This window comes from Balaenoptera musculus, chromosome 8 (genome assembly GCF_009873245.2).
Source record: "Balaenoptera musculus isolate JJ_BM4_2016_0621 chromosome 8, mBalMus1.pri.v3, whole genome shotgun sequence".
Taxonomy (NCBI): Eukaryota; Metazoa; Chordata; class Mammalia; order Artiodactyla; family Balaenopteridae; genus Balaenoptera; species Balaenoptera musculus.
The window spans coordinates 22279986-22297643 of NC_045792.1; the positions used below are offsets into that span (position 1 = coordinate 22279986).

Below are 17658 nucleotides of genomic sequence, written 5' to 3' on the forward strand. Positions count from 1 at the left end.
CAGAAGGAGATGAGGCACAGAGCTGAGGCCTCTGCAGGCCTCCAGCCTGCAACCTGGGCCCAGAGGGACTCCTTGCTAGGACAGACCTACTGGCTGCCATGTTCACTCCCCAAAACCTGAGATTTTCTCTTAAAACAGAGACTGAAGAGATGGAAATCAGTCAGCCCGGCCAGCCTGGCTCAGGTGGTCCTGAAGGGCAGCCTAAGTCACTCAAGGCTCCCTGAGCTGCCTTTGAGGCAGAAATACAGAGCATCTTTGAGGACTCCTGCTCTGTCTGTGGGAAGGTGGGCAAAATGCTCAAAATACAATAAAAGCAAGGGCCAGGCCCCAAAGGGGTCTCACTCCCTGTTTCTGTGGACTCTCTGTGGGGTGCCTGTGTGCAGGATTTCTGCAGAAGATAGTCCATTTTGTTAAGCCTTTGAATATTCAAATTGAAAGTATCGCGCAATCATTGATTGTCAAATCATGGGTTTCTAGAGGTTTTAAATACTTGGCATGAGGGGGAAAAAACTCAAACCTATACCCGAAGGTATAAAACATTAATTCTGTTTGTCTCCTGCTCCAGGAACCTGGGTGCAGCTGGATGCTTTGTGAAACTTTAAAAATGTTGCATCTCTGCCTCTCCCCCTGCACAGGAGCCCTCCTAGGCGCCGAGTCCCTGCAGCTGCAGCATACAGCCACCAACCCAGCTTCTGCTGACCACGATGTCGGGTAACTCGGCTGCTTGTCCTGGGGTAGGGTCACGAGGGCAAGGGGCGTTTGGATCCGGGTGTATTTCCACGGCTTTTCCTGCATGGAACAGAGAGGCACAAAGTCAGGGCATGCAAGTAGGAGCCGGGGATCCGGAGAAGGCACGGGCCACGCTGTGGCCGCTCCCACTCCGCGCCTGGTCCCGAGGGCAGAGGCCCACAGGCCCAGTTGGCCGCTGTGGCGTCCGCGTACCCCGGTCCACCACCGGTCCTTTCACTTGGCTATAGTTGTGACCCTGGGACTTCCCGGCGCGGACTTTGTGCGCCCAGCAGCGGCGGCGGTAGCTAGAGGCTCACGGTGAGCCCGGGACTCAAGCCGGCTGAGCCGGCCGCACAGAGCTGAGCCGTGGCGGTCCCTGTGCGGACCCCGGGCCGCACCCGCTGTCCGCGGGGCCGCGGACGCAGCGAGGAAGTCGCAGGGAGACGCTGGACCGCGGAGAGGGCGCGGCGCCCAGGCCCTGCGGGCCAGGCGCGGGATTCCTTGGGTCTGGGCGACGAACACCGCGACCTCCTTTCCCGGGGAGAAGCCTAGCTCCCAGGACCCGGCCCGGGGGGCTCCCAGCTGTCCTGCTGCGGTCTCCGCAGTGACCAGGCGAGGCGCTGGCGACCCGGCCCTGTCGCCGGGCGCCCCGGCTGATGGCGCGGCCCGCCCCTCCCCGCGCGGCTCTCCCGCGCTCACTCCAGGGTCGACGTCAGGGCGGGAGTCGCTCCTGGGATCCCGCGGCCACCCCCGCCCGCAGACGCCAGCCCGGCCCGACCTACTCACCGCGGCTCCGCGGGGCCCGCCCGGGGCCGCGGCTGCCCCCGCTCCCGGCGCGCAGGACGCCCTCCCCGCCGACCCCTAGGGCGCGCTCGGCCTCTCCCGCGAGCCGAGCACCCAGGCCCGGCCCCGCCAGCCCCAGGGGCGGCCCCTTCCGGAGGGCGGCCTCCCGGCCGAGTACGCGGTCCTCGGCCGCCCCGCACGCCTTCCCCAGCTCGCGCTGCGCGGACTCGACTCGGAGTCTTCGGGCGCCGCGGAGAAATGCCTGCCCCAGAAAGGGAGGGGGTGGGGAGAGACGGGAAGAGGAGCGAGCTGGAGCGGAGACTAAGGAGGGAGGAGGAAAAGATGGAGAGCAGGAAAGGCGAGAAAGGGGGGTGAGGGAGAGAAGGCAGAAGAAAAAGACGGGAGGGAGGGAGGGAGTTCTCGGGCCTGGTCCCTTTACTGGGGTCAGTCTGGCGAGTCCCTCACCGACCCAAGGACAGGGCTGGCCAAACCCACCTGGCCGCTGCTTGCCCCAGGGCTGGCTTCCAGACCAAGGGCACGTAGAGGTCAGAGGCTCCCCAGAAGCCACGTCTGCCCTGGCGGAGACGGAAGGGACTGAGAACTTCCACTGGCTGGCATGGGAGTGGGGTAGGCTAGGTCAGCTGCGGCGGCGCCCAGCCCCTCCCCAGGTTCTGGTCTGGGAGGGGTCTCCATCCTCTCCCGGACCAGAACCCTAGGTTCCCCTAACTTAGCCAAGGGGTGAGCTCCCCTAGACTGGTCTCCACATTCCTGAGCAGAAAAACCTGTGCTATTGGCCTAGGGATAGGGCTCAGCCTGGGGCAGGTAGCCCCACAGATTTCCATAGGTTTTGTTTCCACTGTGGCCCTGAAACCTGCCCACGGTATCTCTTCATCCTTTCGAGTCTGAGAAATTTGAGTTTCTTTCCCATCTGTCTTTTAGCGTTCTCTTTGCATTCTCCAGACCTAGAGATCTGACGTCAGGTGCCATAGTTTATAAAGAAGAACCCCCCCGCACCCCAGCCTGACACCCAAACCTCACATTTGACCACTGACTCGGTTGCCTTTCCCCAGAAAAACCTAAGGTGTATCAAGGTGTCCGGGTGAAGATCACAGTGAAGGAGCTGCTGCAGCAGAGAAGGGCACACCAGGCAGCCTCGGGGGGAACCGTAAGCATAAACCCTTCACTTCTTCCCAACTCGTGTTCAGCTTCATTCAGCCCTGTGTCTGGGAAGGTGTAGGCGGCCACCCTAGGCCCCAGTCACCATCCCCAGGCCTGGCCTTCCATAGCTGTTCTTATAACGTCTGTGCCCACCTTCATCCCAGTTCACTACAGAAAACCACAGAGAACAGCTGGGGCATGTTGTGGAGCTCAAGATTTGGGGGAGCCCATCCCTCACTGATCATAGTTGAGTAGAAGAGCATGTTGGTCCAATACAGGGAGAGGCAGCCAGCAGGTAAGTAGGTTGTTATTTTGTAGGAAGACGGTGTATGTGCCCTCACATAGGCAAAGAAAATCTCTCCCAGAAACTTCCTTTTAGGGAGCCCTTCAAGGAGAGGATCTCCGTGGAACATCTTCCCCACCACCTCATTCTTCTGGAACCCAGCCTCTGAGGTCATTGATCTGTAAAGCACTGAAATTTCCCAGCTGAAAGGGCCCGTGTAGCCTCAGAGGAGACAGCTTGAAATATAGAACCTCCTTAAGATGTAATGAAGCCTTGAGCAGTTCCAAGTTATCATGCGATTGATCTGGGCAGTCATAAGGGTACCCTGCCATTTTATGTACATCCTAAAGCAGAAAGTACTACCAAGAGTGCTCAGGGCAGCAGCAGAACCAAATAAACGAGGTGGGGTTATCCTCCAAGAGAGGGCAATTCACTGCTGAGAGCCCTTGATCACACAGTTGCCTCTGGGTTGGTTTGGGTGTGAATGTCAGATATGAAAGATAGAGCCCATATTGCCAGCGGTAAGACTGGTCCTGTCTCCAGCTTATTGGCATCCGTCGCACAACAGTTTTTGTGTCCAGTGCTGTTTGTGTGCAATGCCCGACTTCATGAAACTGGGCCTTTTCGGGAAGAGGCAGATGCCGTAGGGGTGATCAACACAGGTTTTAGAACCAATGGACTGGGTCAGACCTCAGCTCCTCCGTGGCGTGAAGCCTCGAGCAAGTTACTCAGTCTCAGTTTCCTCATCTTTAAACTGGAGATAATGGAATTTTGTGAGGATTAAATGAGTCACTGCACGTAAGCACTTAGAAGAGTGCTTTCCACTTAGAAAGTGCTCAATACATGTTAACTATCATTATTATTATTTGCAAAAAGCAGCTAAAATAAAAGTACAACCAGGGATTGAAAGCCAGCTATTCAGTAATGTTCATTCGTGCCCTTTGCTCAGAGCTTAGAGTTCTGGCGTGAGCTTGCTGTGATATGGCATGAACAGCACACATTTTCCATTTGCTGGATGTAAAGTCAGTACCTCCATGTGTAGAATTTCAGCTAACCCCATAAAACTTCCTTCCATTTGTACAGGGTTTTCCAGTGGTTCTTTTAAAGCACTTTTGCACACTCACTATTTCTTTTAATTCTTATGACAACCAGGGGAGGTAAGTCGATCGGGGGATCTGTATGCCTCTATTACGTCTAAAGGTCAAAGCCTTACAGTCACTAATGGTAGAGCAAAAAGTGGAACCAAGATCTTCTTATTCTTAATATTTAAAGAAACTTCCCACCCACTGGCTCTTAAAATTCATCTTTCTGCAGATCCAGCTGTGCTGAGCAGGAGCCTGATAGCCTCAACCATCAACCCCTTCAGTTCAGAGATTATTATAAAATTAATAAAACCAGGAACAAGGGAACTGCGAAGTACTGCTGGTGCAAAAAAAAAAAAAAAATCATCAAGACGTTCTTAACAAAATGTAATCTTTCGTTAAGGAGCTTTGGTACCTGGTAGAATACTGCTCCAGCTGCAACCTGCACTGCAATTGCCCACTTGCACATGGCAGTTTTATTACCCTTGGCCTCTTACAGGTTGGTTTGGCCACTGTTCCCCTGTCAGCTAGCTGCTGGAAGGAAGGCAAGGCTGAAACATTTCACTTGTGTATCTGACCAGTATCTGTTCTCTGGAGCAGTCTGACTTATCTGAATTTTCTGAATTCCTCCCTGAGAAATAATCAAGCAGTACTTCTGAGCCAGTGCCTTTCAGGAACGTGCAGAGCAAAGCCAGCCCAACTTTGCTTTCTGGAAGATTATATCCACCCAGGTCCTCACAGACATGGAGGAGTAACACAGAGATGATTTAATTACGATAGCCAAATGTAAAATCTCTCACTGGGAACCATCAGAAGATCTAGGATTCTAGGAAAGCTGTGAGGTATACTCAGTAGGCAGGGATGGCAGGTAACAGGGCATGGTGTATGCCTGCTTCTGGTTTAACAGAGATCATCTCCAATTTGTTCAGTGGTTTAAGGATACCTCTGGAAAGCGTTAAGCCAAGGAAAGAGTTAACTTTATCAAAAAATAAAGCAGGAAGAAATTTATCGTAATTTGCTATAAAGTCAGAGTAGAATCCACAATTTGAAATTTTAAGAAGGCAATCCTGAATGGAAGTTATAGATTGAGACAAATATTAGGGCCTCAGTGCCAGGAGAAACACGTGTATGCCAGATTTGTCAGTTTGATTAAAAAACTTACTTCGGCCAGATCAGTTTACAAACAGCCCTACACACATACATGCATGCACACACAACTCTTTCACCTTTAGGATAAAGAGAAACTGGAGTTAGTACTTATCAAAAAAGACATAATTTACCCTTTTTTTACCATTAATTTTTTTTAAACGGCCTTGATGTATTTTTATAAATTGTAGATTGTGGATTTTTGTGCTGTTTGAAATCTAAGAGAGAGGAGACTTTGTATTCTTGCAGCAAAGTAGAAAGTGAACCCATAACTAGAAAGATAATATCAAGTAGGGTATTGTAAACATACCTGAGGGAGATAACCTGGGGAGGCCTACAAACGGACCATTCCGGGGGAGGAATGGGGTTAACCAGAGCTCTACACTGAAGCAGAGTTTTTAAAACTCACTCCTTGCAAGTGCTTGAGCTTAAGCTGCAGCCAAATATTTGCATAAAGAACTGGTGAGGGATTCCAACTTCCTGGTTCATGACATTATAGCATGGATCGTTTTCAAAATTAACACCACCTCCTGTTTCAGCAGCGGCCGACTGTGCAGGCTCCCAGCGGCTCAGTGTACAGGAGTGAGAATACCCTGTAAACCAGGAGAGAGGCATGCTGAGCTCTGCTTCCCAGCACAGATTCTCAGAGCAAGGCTGGTCCCTTTAAACTTTAAAGCCACCACCTGAAATCTAAAAAAAAAAAAAGAAGTCCTAAATTACTCAGTACAATTATCAATTTAACTGGAAGACACAGGCTGCTTTACTTTGAATAGTTAAAAGGAACAGTCTCATAAACTTCAGGTATTTAACTATCGTAGTGAAAAAAAGCAACTTTTATAGAAAATAGTAAAAAACATACCGAGAGGTGAAATATTTCCCAGCCATTAACTAGAATGTAGATAGGCTCCAGTTCACTGACTACAACTTTAAGAAAATATTTTCTATTTTAATATTTCATAGCTAGGAAGAACATGTGACTATTTTTAGCTATCCAGGATTGAGCTGCCAGATAGTATATGAAAATTTTGAGGAAAATGATTGACTAAGTTACGGATAGTTGGGATTAAATAAATGTTAATCCTTATTTATTTTAAATTAAATAGTTTAATAGAAAGGCTATTTACTGTGTTTTCTTGCACTGTTCATTTATGTCATATAAAAATCATTTAAATTAATTTTTATCAAAATTAACAGCCTGTATAATTTAAGTGGGAGATATTAGAAAAAAATCCCCAAGCAAAAATAAAAGTTGAATCTGAAGAAGATATAACATTGGTTGTATTTCACAACAGTGAGTTTTTTTCAGAAGAAAGAATCTGGCTTACCTTAAAGCAGAAGGCAACACAGTTCACGTCAAAATGTCTTAGCTTTCCCTTTAAAGAACTTTTATTTCACTTTGCTTTGTGGTCATCTTCTTGCTTTGGCAGCTGTCCGGAGGCAACAATGTCCACCTTTCAGACCCAGTCCCACCATCTTCTGCAGGTCAGTAAAGCCAGCCTTACAATTCCCTCAAAAACTCTTCCAAAAGTCCATCTCGAAAGGCTTTCAGTACTTGATTCAGGGGTTAAGATAGGCACCACCATTTAATTGGAATCCAACCAATCAGAAGGTGAAAAAAGGCATGGTGACTCCAGATACAAGCCCAGTAAGGAAACAAGTGCAACATTTTGTCCTCATTTCTGAACTGTCTATTCCCTGCTACCTACTCTGCGCCAAGAGCTTGTTCTTCACATTAGTTCCAGGTCCTCATCTCCAAGTAACTAAACTCGATTAAAAGATCAGAATTGTTTTCAGAAACCTGTTATCTTTTTTAGTGTACTATTAGATGGAATACAGAACATCCCGAGGTTCTAGAATAATGCCTTTGCTCTTGTTTCGCTTAGTTTCTAGCCAACAGGGGCTTCCCTCCCCTTCTTTTCTCTCTTCCCAGAAAGCAGTTCAAACAAGTGTAAGTTTTCTCAGCCCATTACGAATAACTCTATTACATAAACACTCCTACTTATGCCACTCAACGGCTCAGAGTTTAAGGAGGTCATATATAAGGAAACCAGTGCTATGGGAGCTCCCCACTGAATGTGCCACTTTAACTTAACCTTAAAGGAGCCTTGAGACTTCAAAAACTCCAGTGTTCTGTCGTTTCTCTGATGGACACACTCTAAACCTATCTTCTTTGAGCATTTAAGGGTAATAATCAGAAATGGGGCCTATTAATACTGAAATGGAAAAGGGAGGGGTTTCAGAACTATTCTTGTTTGGTATTTAACATATTAATTCCATAATCATGTGTAACATGTTCACTAAGGAAACATTTTGCTTTTTGTAATATAAAATGAGCAATACTAATTTGTACTCGACATTCCTGGTTTCTCTACTTATAATATGCATTGCCATTTGCAATACTCCTCAAAATTTAAGTTACTGAGTAAGTGTGAAAACTTTTGGAAAACAATTAACCCTAGATCAAGGGAATTATTTCCCATGGCATCAGAAGTTTTCTTAAAGTCTCAAACAACACTACACGTTACTTCTGAGAGATAAGGTTCACTTGGACTGCAGATAGGGGCTGGGTGTTTGTGCTTTATAGTCTAAGAAAGTGGACAGTGGAAGTTTGAGCTTGACTGTGACAGTTGGACAGAAATGGGATCACCATTGTTTTCTTTTGCCCAGGCCACATTTACAGCCAGTTTCCACATTATTAACCAGATTCATTTCAGTGGGCTTGAATTATCTAAGGCAACGAAAAAATCCAGATTGCCTGCCTGTTTACTTTTCTCGAACTTCTTAAGCCCCCTTTCCCCCTAGAGGTAGTAAATATTCAGAATATAGAACAGAATTCCATTCAAATCTGTAAGTGCAATTTTAAACAAAAATCTCTCCTTTTCCTTTTTCTTCTAGGACAGTATTTTGAGCCTGAACCAATTCCTTCCACACCCAATTATTTCCAACCCCGAGAATTTTCCAGTTGTGTTTCTTGTGAAGAAAATCCAGGCTTCCTCGACCAGATATTTGATTCCTACCTTCAGACAGAGACACACCCGGACCCTTCGCCCAATTCCATGCAAAGTACTCCACACTATTTCCCAGACAGCTTCCAGGCTGCCCCTTTCTGCTTTAACCAGAGCCTGGTAATTTATCTCTGTTCTTTACAAAACCTCTTATTGTTTACTATGGGTCAGAGAGTTTGTATCATCTCGTGAGAAATCATAAAAACACTATCAACAAGAAAATCATCCAGGAAACAAGCAAAGAACCATTTAAAACTCAATGGAGGTAGAAATAGCCACACACTAAAGGGCAAAAACCTTTGGATACACACGTAATTATTATTTCCCAAGTCGGCTACGCCCTAGTACGTTGGTGTGTGGCCATAAAAAGAGGTTTCCCAGCAATACTCATTTAATGTTTTTAAACTGTAAAGTTCAGAAATCTACTCATTGGAAATCACTGATTTAAACAATGGCCCTTGGATTTTGAGTTCTAGAAATTGGAATTAAGTCTGTTTCAACACAGTACAAACTGTCATCTGATAAGGGATTTTTTGTTTTATTCTGGCACTGAATTGGCTCTACTAACTGGTTGTTTTGGTCTGCTACAGGCACAAGAACTCATTTGGGTCTGAGATGGTTGGTAAAAAAATGAAGCCCTAATAGTTGAAAACGTTTGGATTGTCTGTTCTTCATGGACCTCAAATGTTTGAAAATGTGTTACCACTTAAAATGGAAATAAGGTGTCCATTGGTGGATACCAGTTGTTGAAGATGTCTTTTAGTTACTCATATAGTTTTTTTTAAACCTTAGAAAGTAGTTTTTTAATGTAAATACTTTTTTCTTTTGGTTTGTCAAAAGTCCGTGTAGGTATCTGACTAAATTTTAAGGGGATAAGAAATTAACTGCACAGGATATGCACACAGGGCCCCAGTCATTCACTTCTCTTCCAGCTTCCAAGTTAGGCTTTCTCAGTAACAATTGTGGACCTGCTTAAGAGGAAGCAGAAAGTACCTTTCTCCGCAGGGGTCAAGACTTTAGCGCCTGTAACAGTAGTTTCGAGTTTTGGAGTCTCCCAGACACTGGCTCATTGAGGATCTCGGTTCTACCTGTGTATGTTCACCTTGTTCTCCACAGTCAAGGGTGTGGAGAAGCGTCCAGGGTGCCACCTGCAGCTTATATCGTGGCACACAGCAGGATTTGATGTGCAGGTGATGAAGCACAATGGGATTTTGTGGTTTAAGAACAAAGCATGCTCTAAAGTATGCTTATAACAAAGAAAGCCAGTGAAGCAAGGCAATTTATTGTTGGGAAAGAAATAGGTAAGTATAGAATGTGGTGTCATGAAATCACGCCAGCCAGCAAATAAAATTACTTCTGCAGACTTGGGTTGGGTTGGGTGTTTTGTTGTGCTTTTCTTTTTTTTTTTTCCCCCCCTAATGTTCTTACTCTGAGTTACTAAATCTACTCTATTCAGTTCTTTTAATCCTGTCTAATTTATCAAGCTTTCTGTTCCTTGGTTTTCATCTCTCTAGACCCCAGGATGGCCTTCGGATTCCTCCACTCTCTCTGGTTCCTTGGACTGCAGTTACTCTCCTGTTCAGCTACCTGCATACACTCTGGAGAATTACGACTCTGCCCCTTCTCTGGACACCAGAAACTGGGGCTATGCCTCGGAAGACTACTCCTACCCTCACCTGCCCTCACACACCCAGTGCAACCGCTCCTCCTCTGCCGCCGCCTCTGTCTGCTGCTCTGCATGCTGCGAGGCGGAGCACTCGGACACCTTCAGAGCTTCAGAGTGTTTTTCTTACCCCAGCACAGACTATGGGACCTTCACGCCCTCAGCAGCAGCAAGCAGTGATTTCTGTAGGAGGGAAGCAAACTGGGACATCTGCTATAGTTAATAGAAATTACATTAGTTTGGAACATGGCATGCATACATCTATTTTTTTACCACCTCTAGATGACAACTCAAAATATGCAACCTGCTGACAAAATATCACAGGCGCAGTTTACGTGTCACCATTTTTGATTTGCTGACACTAATTTAGGCATGAATATGAAATTCAGACCCGGTCATAGCGCCACGCCTACTTTGTATGCTTACAGTTAAAAATTGTTGTAGGGAATAGTCGTTTTACTTTCTGTGTAACGAACAAATTATAATTTTTTAACTAATAAATAATTTTGTATTATTAAAAGTTGGCTTATTTTTTTTTTATTTTCCAATACTCATTCCCCAGTTGATTTGAGGGATATCAACTAATTCTGGAAATCACTAATTACTCTTCAGTATTTAATCTCACTTGTTCACGGATTGAAAATTATTTTAATATCGTGAGGTGCCTTGGCTCCCATGGAGATGGAGGGTAGACACGGCTGTGATGGCTGAAAAGGCACAGTCAGCCTCACCGCTAGATGAGGGTGTACGTCTTGGGGCGACATCGGAGAAAGACATTTATGAATCATTAGTTTCTCATATCCATCAGTAGTCAGTGGAAGGTTAATATGACCAAAAAGCACATCTTACCTACAGCACTGTTAACCTGTAGATAATTCTTTTTCATTTCCAAAATCCTTTTTTGTAAACTTTTGGGGCAAATACTTGATCTTTCTCTTGAGAGCTACCATGCAGTTGATGTACCAAAAAGGTTAGAATTCTCTGTTACCTTCTATTTCTGATTTTTTGCTTTAGGTCTTTAAATATGCATCACTCGTGTTTACAGATTGATTTGTAGGCTTGACCATGTTGTTTACAACTGAACTTCCTCTGATTGATCTATTTGAACAAGGCCAACTGTCTTTCAAGCTGAAGAGGAGTTACTTAAGCCATCTGTGCTAGACTATACTGTTAAATCCTGTTTGCAGAGGGCGTTAAGGCACAGGACTTCATCCCTGCTGTGAGGTCTGGGGGACATTTTCCTCGTCTTGAGGTTCAGCACAATGGCAGCAATACTGGTACCGTTGGTACTGGCCACAGCTACCATTTTCTGAGCCCTTCCTGTGTGCCAGAATTGTCTAAGGGTTTTCTCACACATTTAATTCTCTCATTTAATCTTTGCAACAACATTGATAGCAAAATGGGAGTCTGAGGCTCAGAGAAGTTGTCACCTGCCCAATGTCACCCAGACAATAAGTGCCTGAACTTGGGTCTGAAGAACACCAGGTGGTGCTTCCTACTCTCCACTAGTGAAAAGTTGTCGCCATTTGTGAAAGACTGTTCAGGAACCTGTGGAATCATCCTGCATTAAACCCCTGTACACACAAAGCTGTGTTCCCAGCTGACTACCAATAATCAGAGCTCCCCAGACGGGTCAAGCTGTCCACAGGATACAAAGATGCCAAGCACAAGAGCTGCTAGAGTCCCCCACTCTGGGGACTGAGGGGAAGAAGGAGACAAACTGCTACCTCAGTGGGTTTCTTTTGATCAGGAGACAGATTTGCTTTCAAATTGACACCGTCTGATTGTCCCCTCACTGGGGACTCTGCTAAGGCTTGGGCAAACAAGACGAGTTACAACCTGCCTCATGGAATAGATATGCCAGGGGAACAGAACAATTACTGCCTTTCTGAGACACCAATAAAACTAAATTTTTAATAGTTTCGAACTAAACTGAAACTGGCCTATTGTCAACAAACGTCTGTTCACACAGCCCAAAGCCCCTGCACACCCTGCACCCCACCCCCAGCAGCTGTCCCAAAGGGACAAAGAACAGAGAACCCATAGATGTCCAGTGGTTGGCACCAAAATCTCTCTTTCCTGGATGCCAATCTTTTTTTTTTTTATTCCCCACTTCTATCCTCTGCCTTCTGAATCAATGATCTTGCAGCTCTAACAAACAGAGAGCACTTCCTACCTCCCTGTTTCTTGTTCTTTCTTCACATGCCTCTGAGGTTTTCCCTAAATCTGGCATGGAAAAAGATTCATTTAAAAAATGTGAGACAAGAGCTAATATTGCTCCTGTGCATTACGATGAATATCTCCAATCTTAAAATGGTCTTCAAGACCTTTGCAGAAATTTGGGGCAACAGATCACCTGGCACATTACAAAGTCTATCACAGCCCACCCAGTCTCTTACCCACTGCAGCTCACACAACAGCTCGGGAGCCCCGCAGCAGCAGTGGGGCAATCTAGAAGGCTTCTCACCAACAGATGCCTGGGAAGCTGGGTAAAATACAGGTGCCTACACCTCAGTGTGAGAAAGTATGATCAGTAAGCCGGTGGTAGGGCCCAGGCATCTGCATTTTTAAATGTACCTAAGTTGATTCTGAAAAACACTTGAAAAACACTGATGTATTCAATGTCTGGATTGTTCCCTTGTAGAACCTAGAAGCACAATAATTATAGCTTACATGGACTAAGCTCTTTCTATGGGCCAGTGACGTGAGCATTATCTCATTTAATCTTCAAACAAGCACACCCGATAGATACTATTATGGTTCTCATTTTTCTCAATGATAAAACTGCTGCTTCGAGAGATGAAATAACTTGCCCCAGGTCACACAACCTATAAATCGGGATCAGAGTTCTCCAATTCAGGTTATCTGATGCCACAGTCAGAACTTCCAATAGTCTCAGTATACTTTCCATGCATTAGACCTGGAGGCATAATCTATTTGGAACTTGATCTTTTGCCTTAAAAGTCATATATGTATCTGTACATGTATATCTGTAGCCAGTTCCTCATACCTCAGAGTCATTTAATAAGATTACAAATGGAAATTTAAATGAATGAATGTTATTCAGAACCATTAGAGAGATCAATAAAACAAAATATCAAGTGCTTACTGTGTGCAAGATGGATTACATGCCTTCAAAATCCAGTCAAAAGTTTAAAAGAAGGTGTGATTTTAAAAATCTGAAACGGGGAGGATGGGCGTGGACTGACTTTCAAATTCTTGGGAAATTTACATTAGGGGGTCAAGCCTTGAAGCCTGAGAGAGATAAGACGAGACAAAGTTTAAAGCAGTAAACATTTGGAAACTATTACCTCAAGCAATGGGCCAGAGCGGTGACATTTGGCAGCTTGCCTAAGACTGCAGGTGGACGTCAGAAGGCAAGGCACAGATAAGGATAACTGGAATGATGATGGGGCCAGGGCAGGAACGGGGAGGGAGGGGGTGCAGTGCTACTTTCTGACAGAAATTGTTTTTTAAAATCATTATTCATTCCAGAAGGATGAAGGCTACAATGAGCTCGAATCAAAGCCAATGAAAACTGTGACTATAATAGACTAAAATAAACACAGACTTACAATCGTTTCTAAATCCTCAAACCCTCTGTGATGCCTGCACAATGGTGGCAGGGCTGCTCAGGAAAATTAACCCTCACACTGCCTCCCTTCCTGTCACAGCTAAGGGGATGGGGATGCCCTGCCTAAGATACAAGATTTGATCCGGGGTCGGGGGGTATCACAAAGCCCGAGTGACTAGATTTTAGTGTGGCAACGGAGGGGGGATTCAGGGCTAGGTGGCTCTGTGCTTTAAAAGGCAGGAAAGTAGAGCCATTTCTTCTGCTCCAGTAGGCCTCTGGGCAGGATGTAGGAGCTGGAAGATGAACAAATCTGAGTGGACACAGCTCTGCACGGTAATGAAGCTTCAAACTCATTGAGGGCAGGAATCTGCGTCCACTTAGAAAACAGTTTCTCTTGCTTAATTATAGATAAAGAACATGCAGTTGGGTCTTGGAAAATGTGTGTGTGTATGTGTGTGTGTGTGTGTGTGTGTGAGAGAGAGAGAGAGAGACATTCATTCACTGCCACCTGGGTGATCAGCAGGAAAGAAGAGATACTCACTTTTAACCTGTCAGGACTAAATCTGTCAAAGCTCACACGGGGCTGTCCTATCGAGGTCCACTTCCCTCACTCCGTGTAATTCATAGTTGAATAAGCCAGATTTTGAGAAGCGCTCTGTTGGGGGTTACTCAAGTCCTAGGAGAAGAGATCAATTTGTCAGTAGGTGACACTTTTCCTAAAGGTGGGTAGGGTAAACATTTCACTGTGGTTGTGAAAAGAAGGGGGTGTTCTCCGAAAAGACAGTTTTTCAGAGGGCAGAGGGTCTAGCATAAGAACAGGGGCACATCCTTAAGTGGGCTCCCTGGGGGAGGTTTAAGTTTGACGTGGTTTTCTTTCAGACGGTGAGCACAGTTCCATTCAGCATTATGCTTGAATCCTCCCCTTCCCACATTATAATTCCTATTGGTTACCCCCCAATAGCTCAGGAAAGTCTGGTTCCGCATAGGGCTTTGGGTGGAAGTCCAGAGAATAAAGAGACTTTAAAGGGAAGCCTGCCCGATTCACCCCTATCTGCCGAGACCCATGCGGAGTTGGCAGCATCTAATGCAGGGGCTTGTGGCCCAGGGTGAATAAGAAATGACCTGCAGGGGGCTTCCCTGATGGCGCAGTGGTTGAGAATCCGCCTGCCAATGCAGGGGACACGGGTTCGAGCCCTGGTCTGGGAAGATCCCACACGCCGCGGAGCGACTAGGCCCGTGAGCCACAACTACTGAGCCTGCGCGTCTGGAGCCTGTGCTCCGCAACAAGAGAGGCCGCGATAATGAGAGGCCCGCGCGCCGCGATGAAGAGTGGCCCCCGCTTGCCACAACTAGAGAAAGCCCTCGCACAGAAACGAAGACCCAACACAGACACACATACATACATACATACATACATACATAAATAAATAAACCCAAAGTTTAAAAAAACAAAAAAGAATGACCTGCAGCCAGTGAGTGGTGGCAATGGCATTACAGGGAAAGGGCATCAATTAGTAGCAGCAATTCCAAGATCCAGCTAGAGGATGACAGTGCTTGGAAATGAAAGAGGCTAACAGACAAGGGGTAACTTTAGGACAAATAAAAGAACGCCTTTACACAGTGGGTAATAAACTTTAAAAAATTACCCCTACAAGTTGAACATTTAAATAGTTTCAGGAAGGGGTTGAGATTAATTTGGCTGATAATATTTCAGGGCTGGAAAGGGACCCAGACATCATCTACTTCAGGAGTCTTCAACCCTGGCTGCGAATTACAATCACCAAGGAGGTTTTAAAAAAATATTGCCATCCAAGCCCCAGACTAATGAATCACAATCTCTGGGGTAGAATTTGGGGATTAGGATTTTTTTAACTCCGTATTTTCAAATTACAGGAAGTTGCAAAAATAGTACTTAAAGTCCTATGTACCCTTCACAGAGCTGCCCTCACTGGTGACTGACATCTTAAATAACTACAGTACAATAGCAAAATCAGGAAGGTGACATTGGTACAATGCCGTTAACTAGACTACAGATCTTATGCAGTTTTCACCCTTTTCACATGCATGCATTTATGTGTCACAGGTGTGTGTGTGTGTCTATGAAATAAGCATTCGTATGTTTTAAGAACTTCCCCCGAAGGTCCTAATGCAGAGTCAGGGTTGAGAACCAGTGGTTGTGTCCAACCAACCCTCATTCCGCAAGTGAGGAAACTGAGTCCAGAGGGGCAAGGTGACTTGTCTGAGCACACGACTGTCTTTCAGGAGGGAAGTTCTTTGCTGCACATAAAGTTGTTAACAGGTCAACAATGAGCTACTGAGAAAGAGCTGACGGAGAGGGGGAGCAAGAGGTAGAAGGGGCACGTGCCTAATTGCTTAGGTCCCCTTAAGGGACAAACAGAAAATCCAACCTCTGGCAGCCCTTCCAACCTCATAAGGTTATTGAAAGACATTTTTTAAAGTCTCATAAAAAGCATAGGCCCTGGCCAACAGAAAACCTCCCCCACCTTGATTATTACTATCAGAGAGCTCTGGCCTGGAGGGATCGCAGGCCTGGCATCACGTGGACATTCTCATATCCTTCGACCTCTTCTCTGTGTGGCTCCTTTTGCTTGCTTCACGTTGCAAAGGGACTTTCAGTGGCTGGGACACATAGTCGGCCTTGTTCAGATGACCTCCTGCCATGCTCTCTCTGGGGACCCGTCTTCCCATCTCCACTGAGGCATTGAGCCAGGTGGTGGAGGCGATCACCTACCCTCTCTGGGGCCCTGTGTCTCTATTTTATGTGCATTTTGGCCTGAGGAAGCCACAGGAGTGTTTCCCCCTTCTGCAGTGGCCTCTGCTGCTACACCGAGATGTTCCACAGTTTGATGGAACTGCTCGGTCCACCAAACACGGCACAGCCGGGGGAGGGCACGGAAGGTGGCCCCATGCGGGTGAGACGGCTCCGGCCTGAGTAAATCTCTCTACGTGCCACCCTTTACCTGAGACAGAACACCACAGCCAGGACATCCATCTAAACTTTAACTGGAGTCTGGCCCCAGGGCAGCACAGTGGGTTGAGGGCCTGCAGAGATGGGTGTAGCAGGTGAGAACCCTGGGGCTCCTGTCCCCCACTCTCCGCCCTCCTGTTCGGCACACGCCAGCTGAAGCCAGTTTGAGCTGGGTCTGAGGGGCCAGGCTTGTCCAAGCAGCTTGTTCTCTGCCACAGGCTCAGCAAGCAGAGGTAGACTCAGACTGCAGGACAGTCTTCCTGTGGCTTCTTTCAAGTTCTTCTTCAAGAGTTTTAAGCGCTCGCTCACCGAGCTTTGTGAATAAGAAAATGAAAAGGCTGAAGTTTTCTCTGTGTTCCCAATGTTTTGCAGGAAGGATCAAAGCTACGATGGGCTTGGCTGCCCTTCCCTGAGGCTTCCTCTCCCTGCGGTGGGAATGGCTGGAGGAAGTCCCCCACCCCACCCCCTACAGTCCTGGCTGATCACCTGGAGGAGGTCACCTGGGGAGGACGAAATGAGCCTCCTGATCTGGGTAGCCAAGCGGAGCCTGAGCCTCCGTGTCCCTTCCCACCCCTGCAACGGAAGAAAGGAGCATTGGCTTCTGTCTGTCTCCTTCCTGCAGCAGGACGAGGGGAGTGGGAATCCAGCTCCCCAGGCACAAAGCAATACAGCCCAGACTTACAATCTTTCGAGCCAGACAGACCTGGGTTTGATTCCTGGTTCCACCACTTATTTCCTCTGTGATATTGGACAAGAGCCTTAACCTCTCTGGGCTACAATTTAGTGACCAAAGCACACAAATCAATGGAGTAAAACCTACTCATTCAGAAAAACTCTTCAAAATTGGTTTTGTCCTGGAAACAACTTACGGAATACTATTTTTTTTTTTTTTTTGCATTGATCAAAAGGAGCTCATACAGTCAAGGGGATGCAATGTACAACATGAGAAATATAGTCAATAACGTTGTAATAACTTTGTATGGTGACAGATGGTAGCTAGACTTATTGTGGTGATCATTTGTAATGTATAGAAACATAGAATCACTATTTGTGCACCTGGGACTAACAGCATTCTAGGTCAATTATACTTCAATTTAAAAAAAAAGAGCTCAGGAAGTTGGGTCACATTGCATGGCCAGAGCATCCAGGACCTTTCCAAATTCTCTAAGACATTGAGACGAGAGGTCATCATGTCTCGGAGAGAATGGGGATTGTGAGAGCATCATGAGTGTTACAGGGGTCTGAG

General features: G+C 46.3%; 1 protein-coding gene across 1 annotated transcript; it reads left to right on the plus strand.

The window, feature by feature from the left end:
• Positions 1-2566: 2566 nt before the first annotated feature.
• Positions 2567-10304, plus strand: COLCA2 (colorectal cancer associated 2; the record flags this gene model as incomplete). Its single annotated transcript, XM_036859983.1, has 4 exons — positions 2567-2677; positions 6609-6663; positions 8077-8306; positions 9701-10304. Coding segments are annotated over 4 exons (768 nt in total), but the record flags the coding sequence as incomplete, so codon positions are not given.
• Between the last annotated feature and the right edge of the window lie 7354 nt (positions 10305-17658).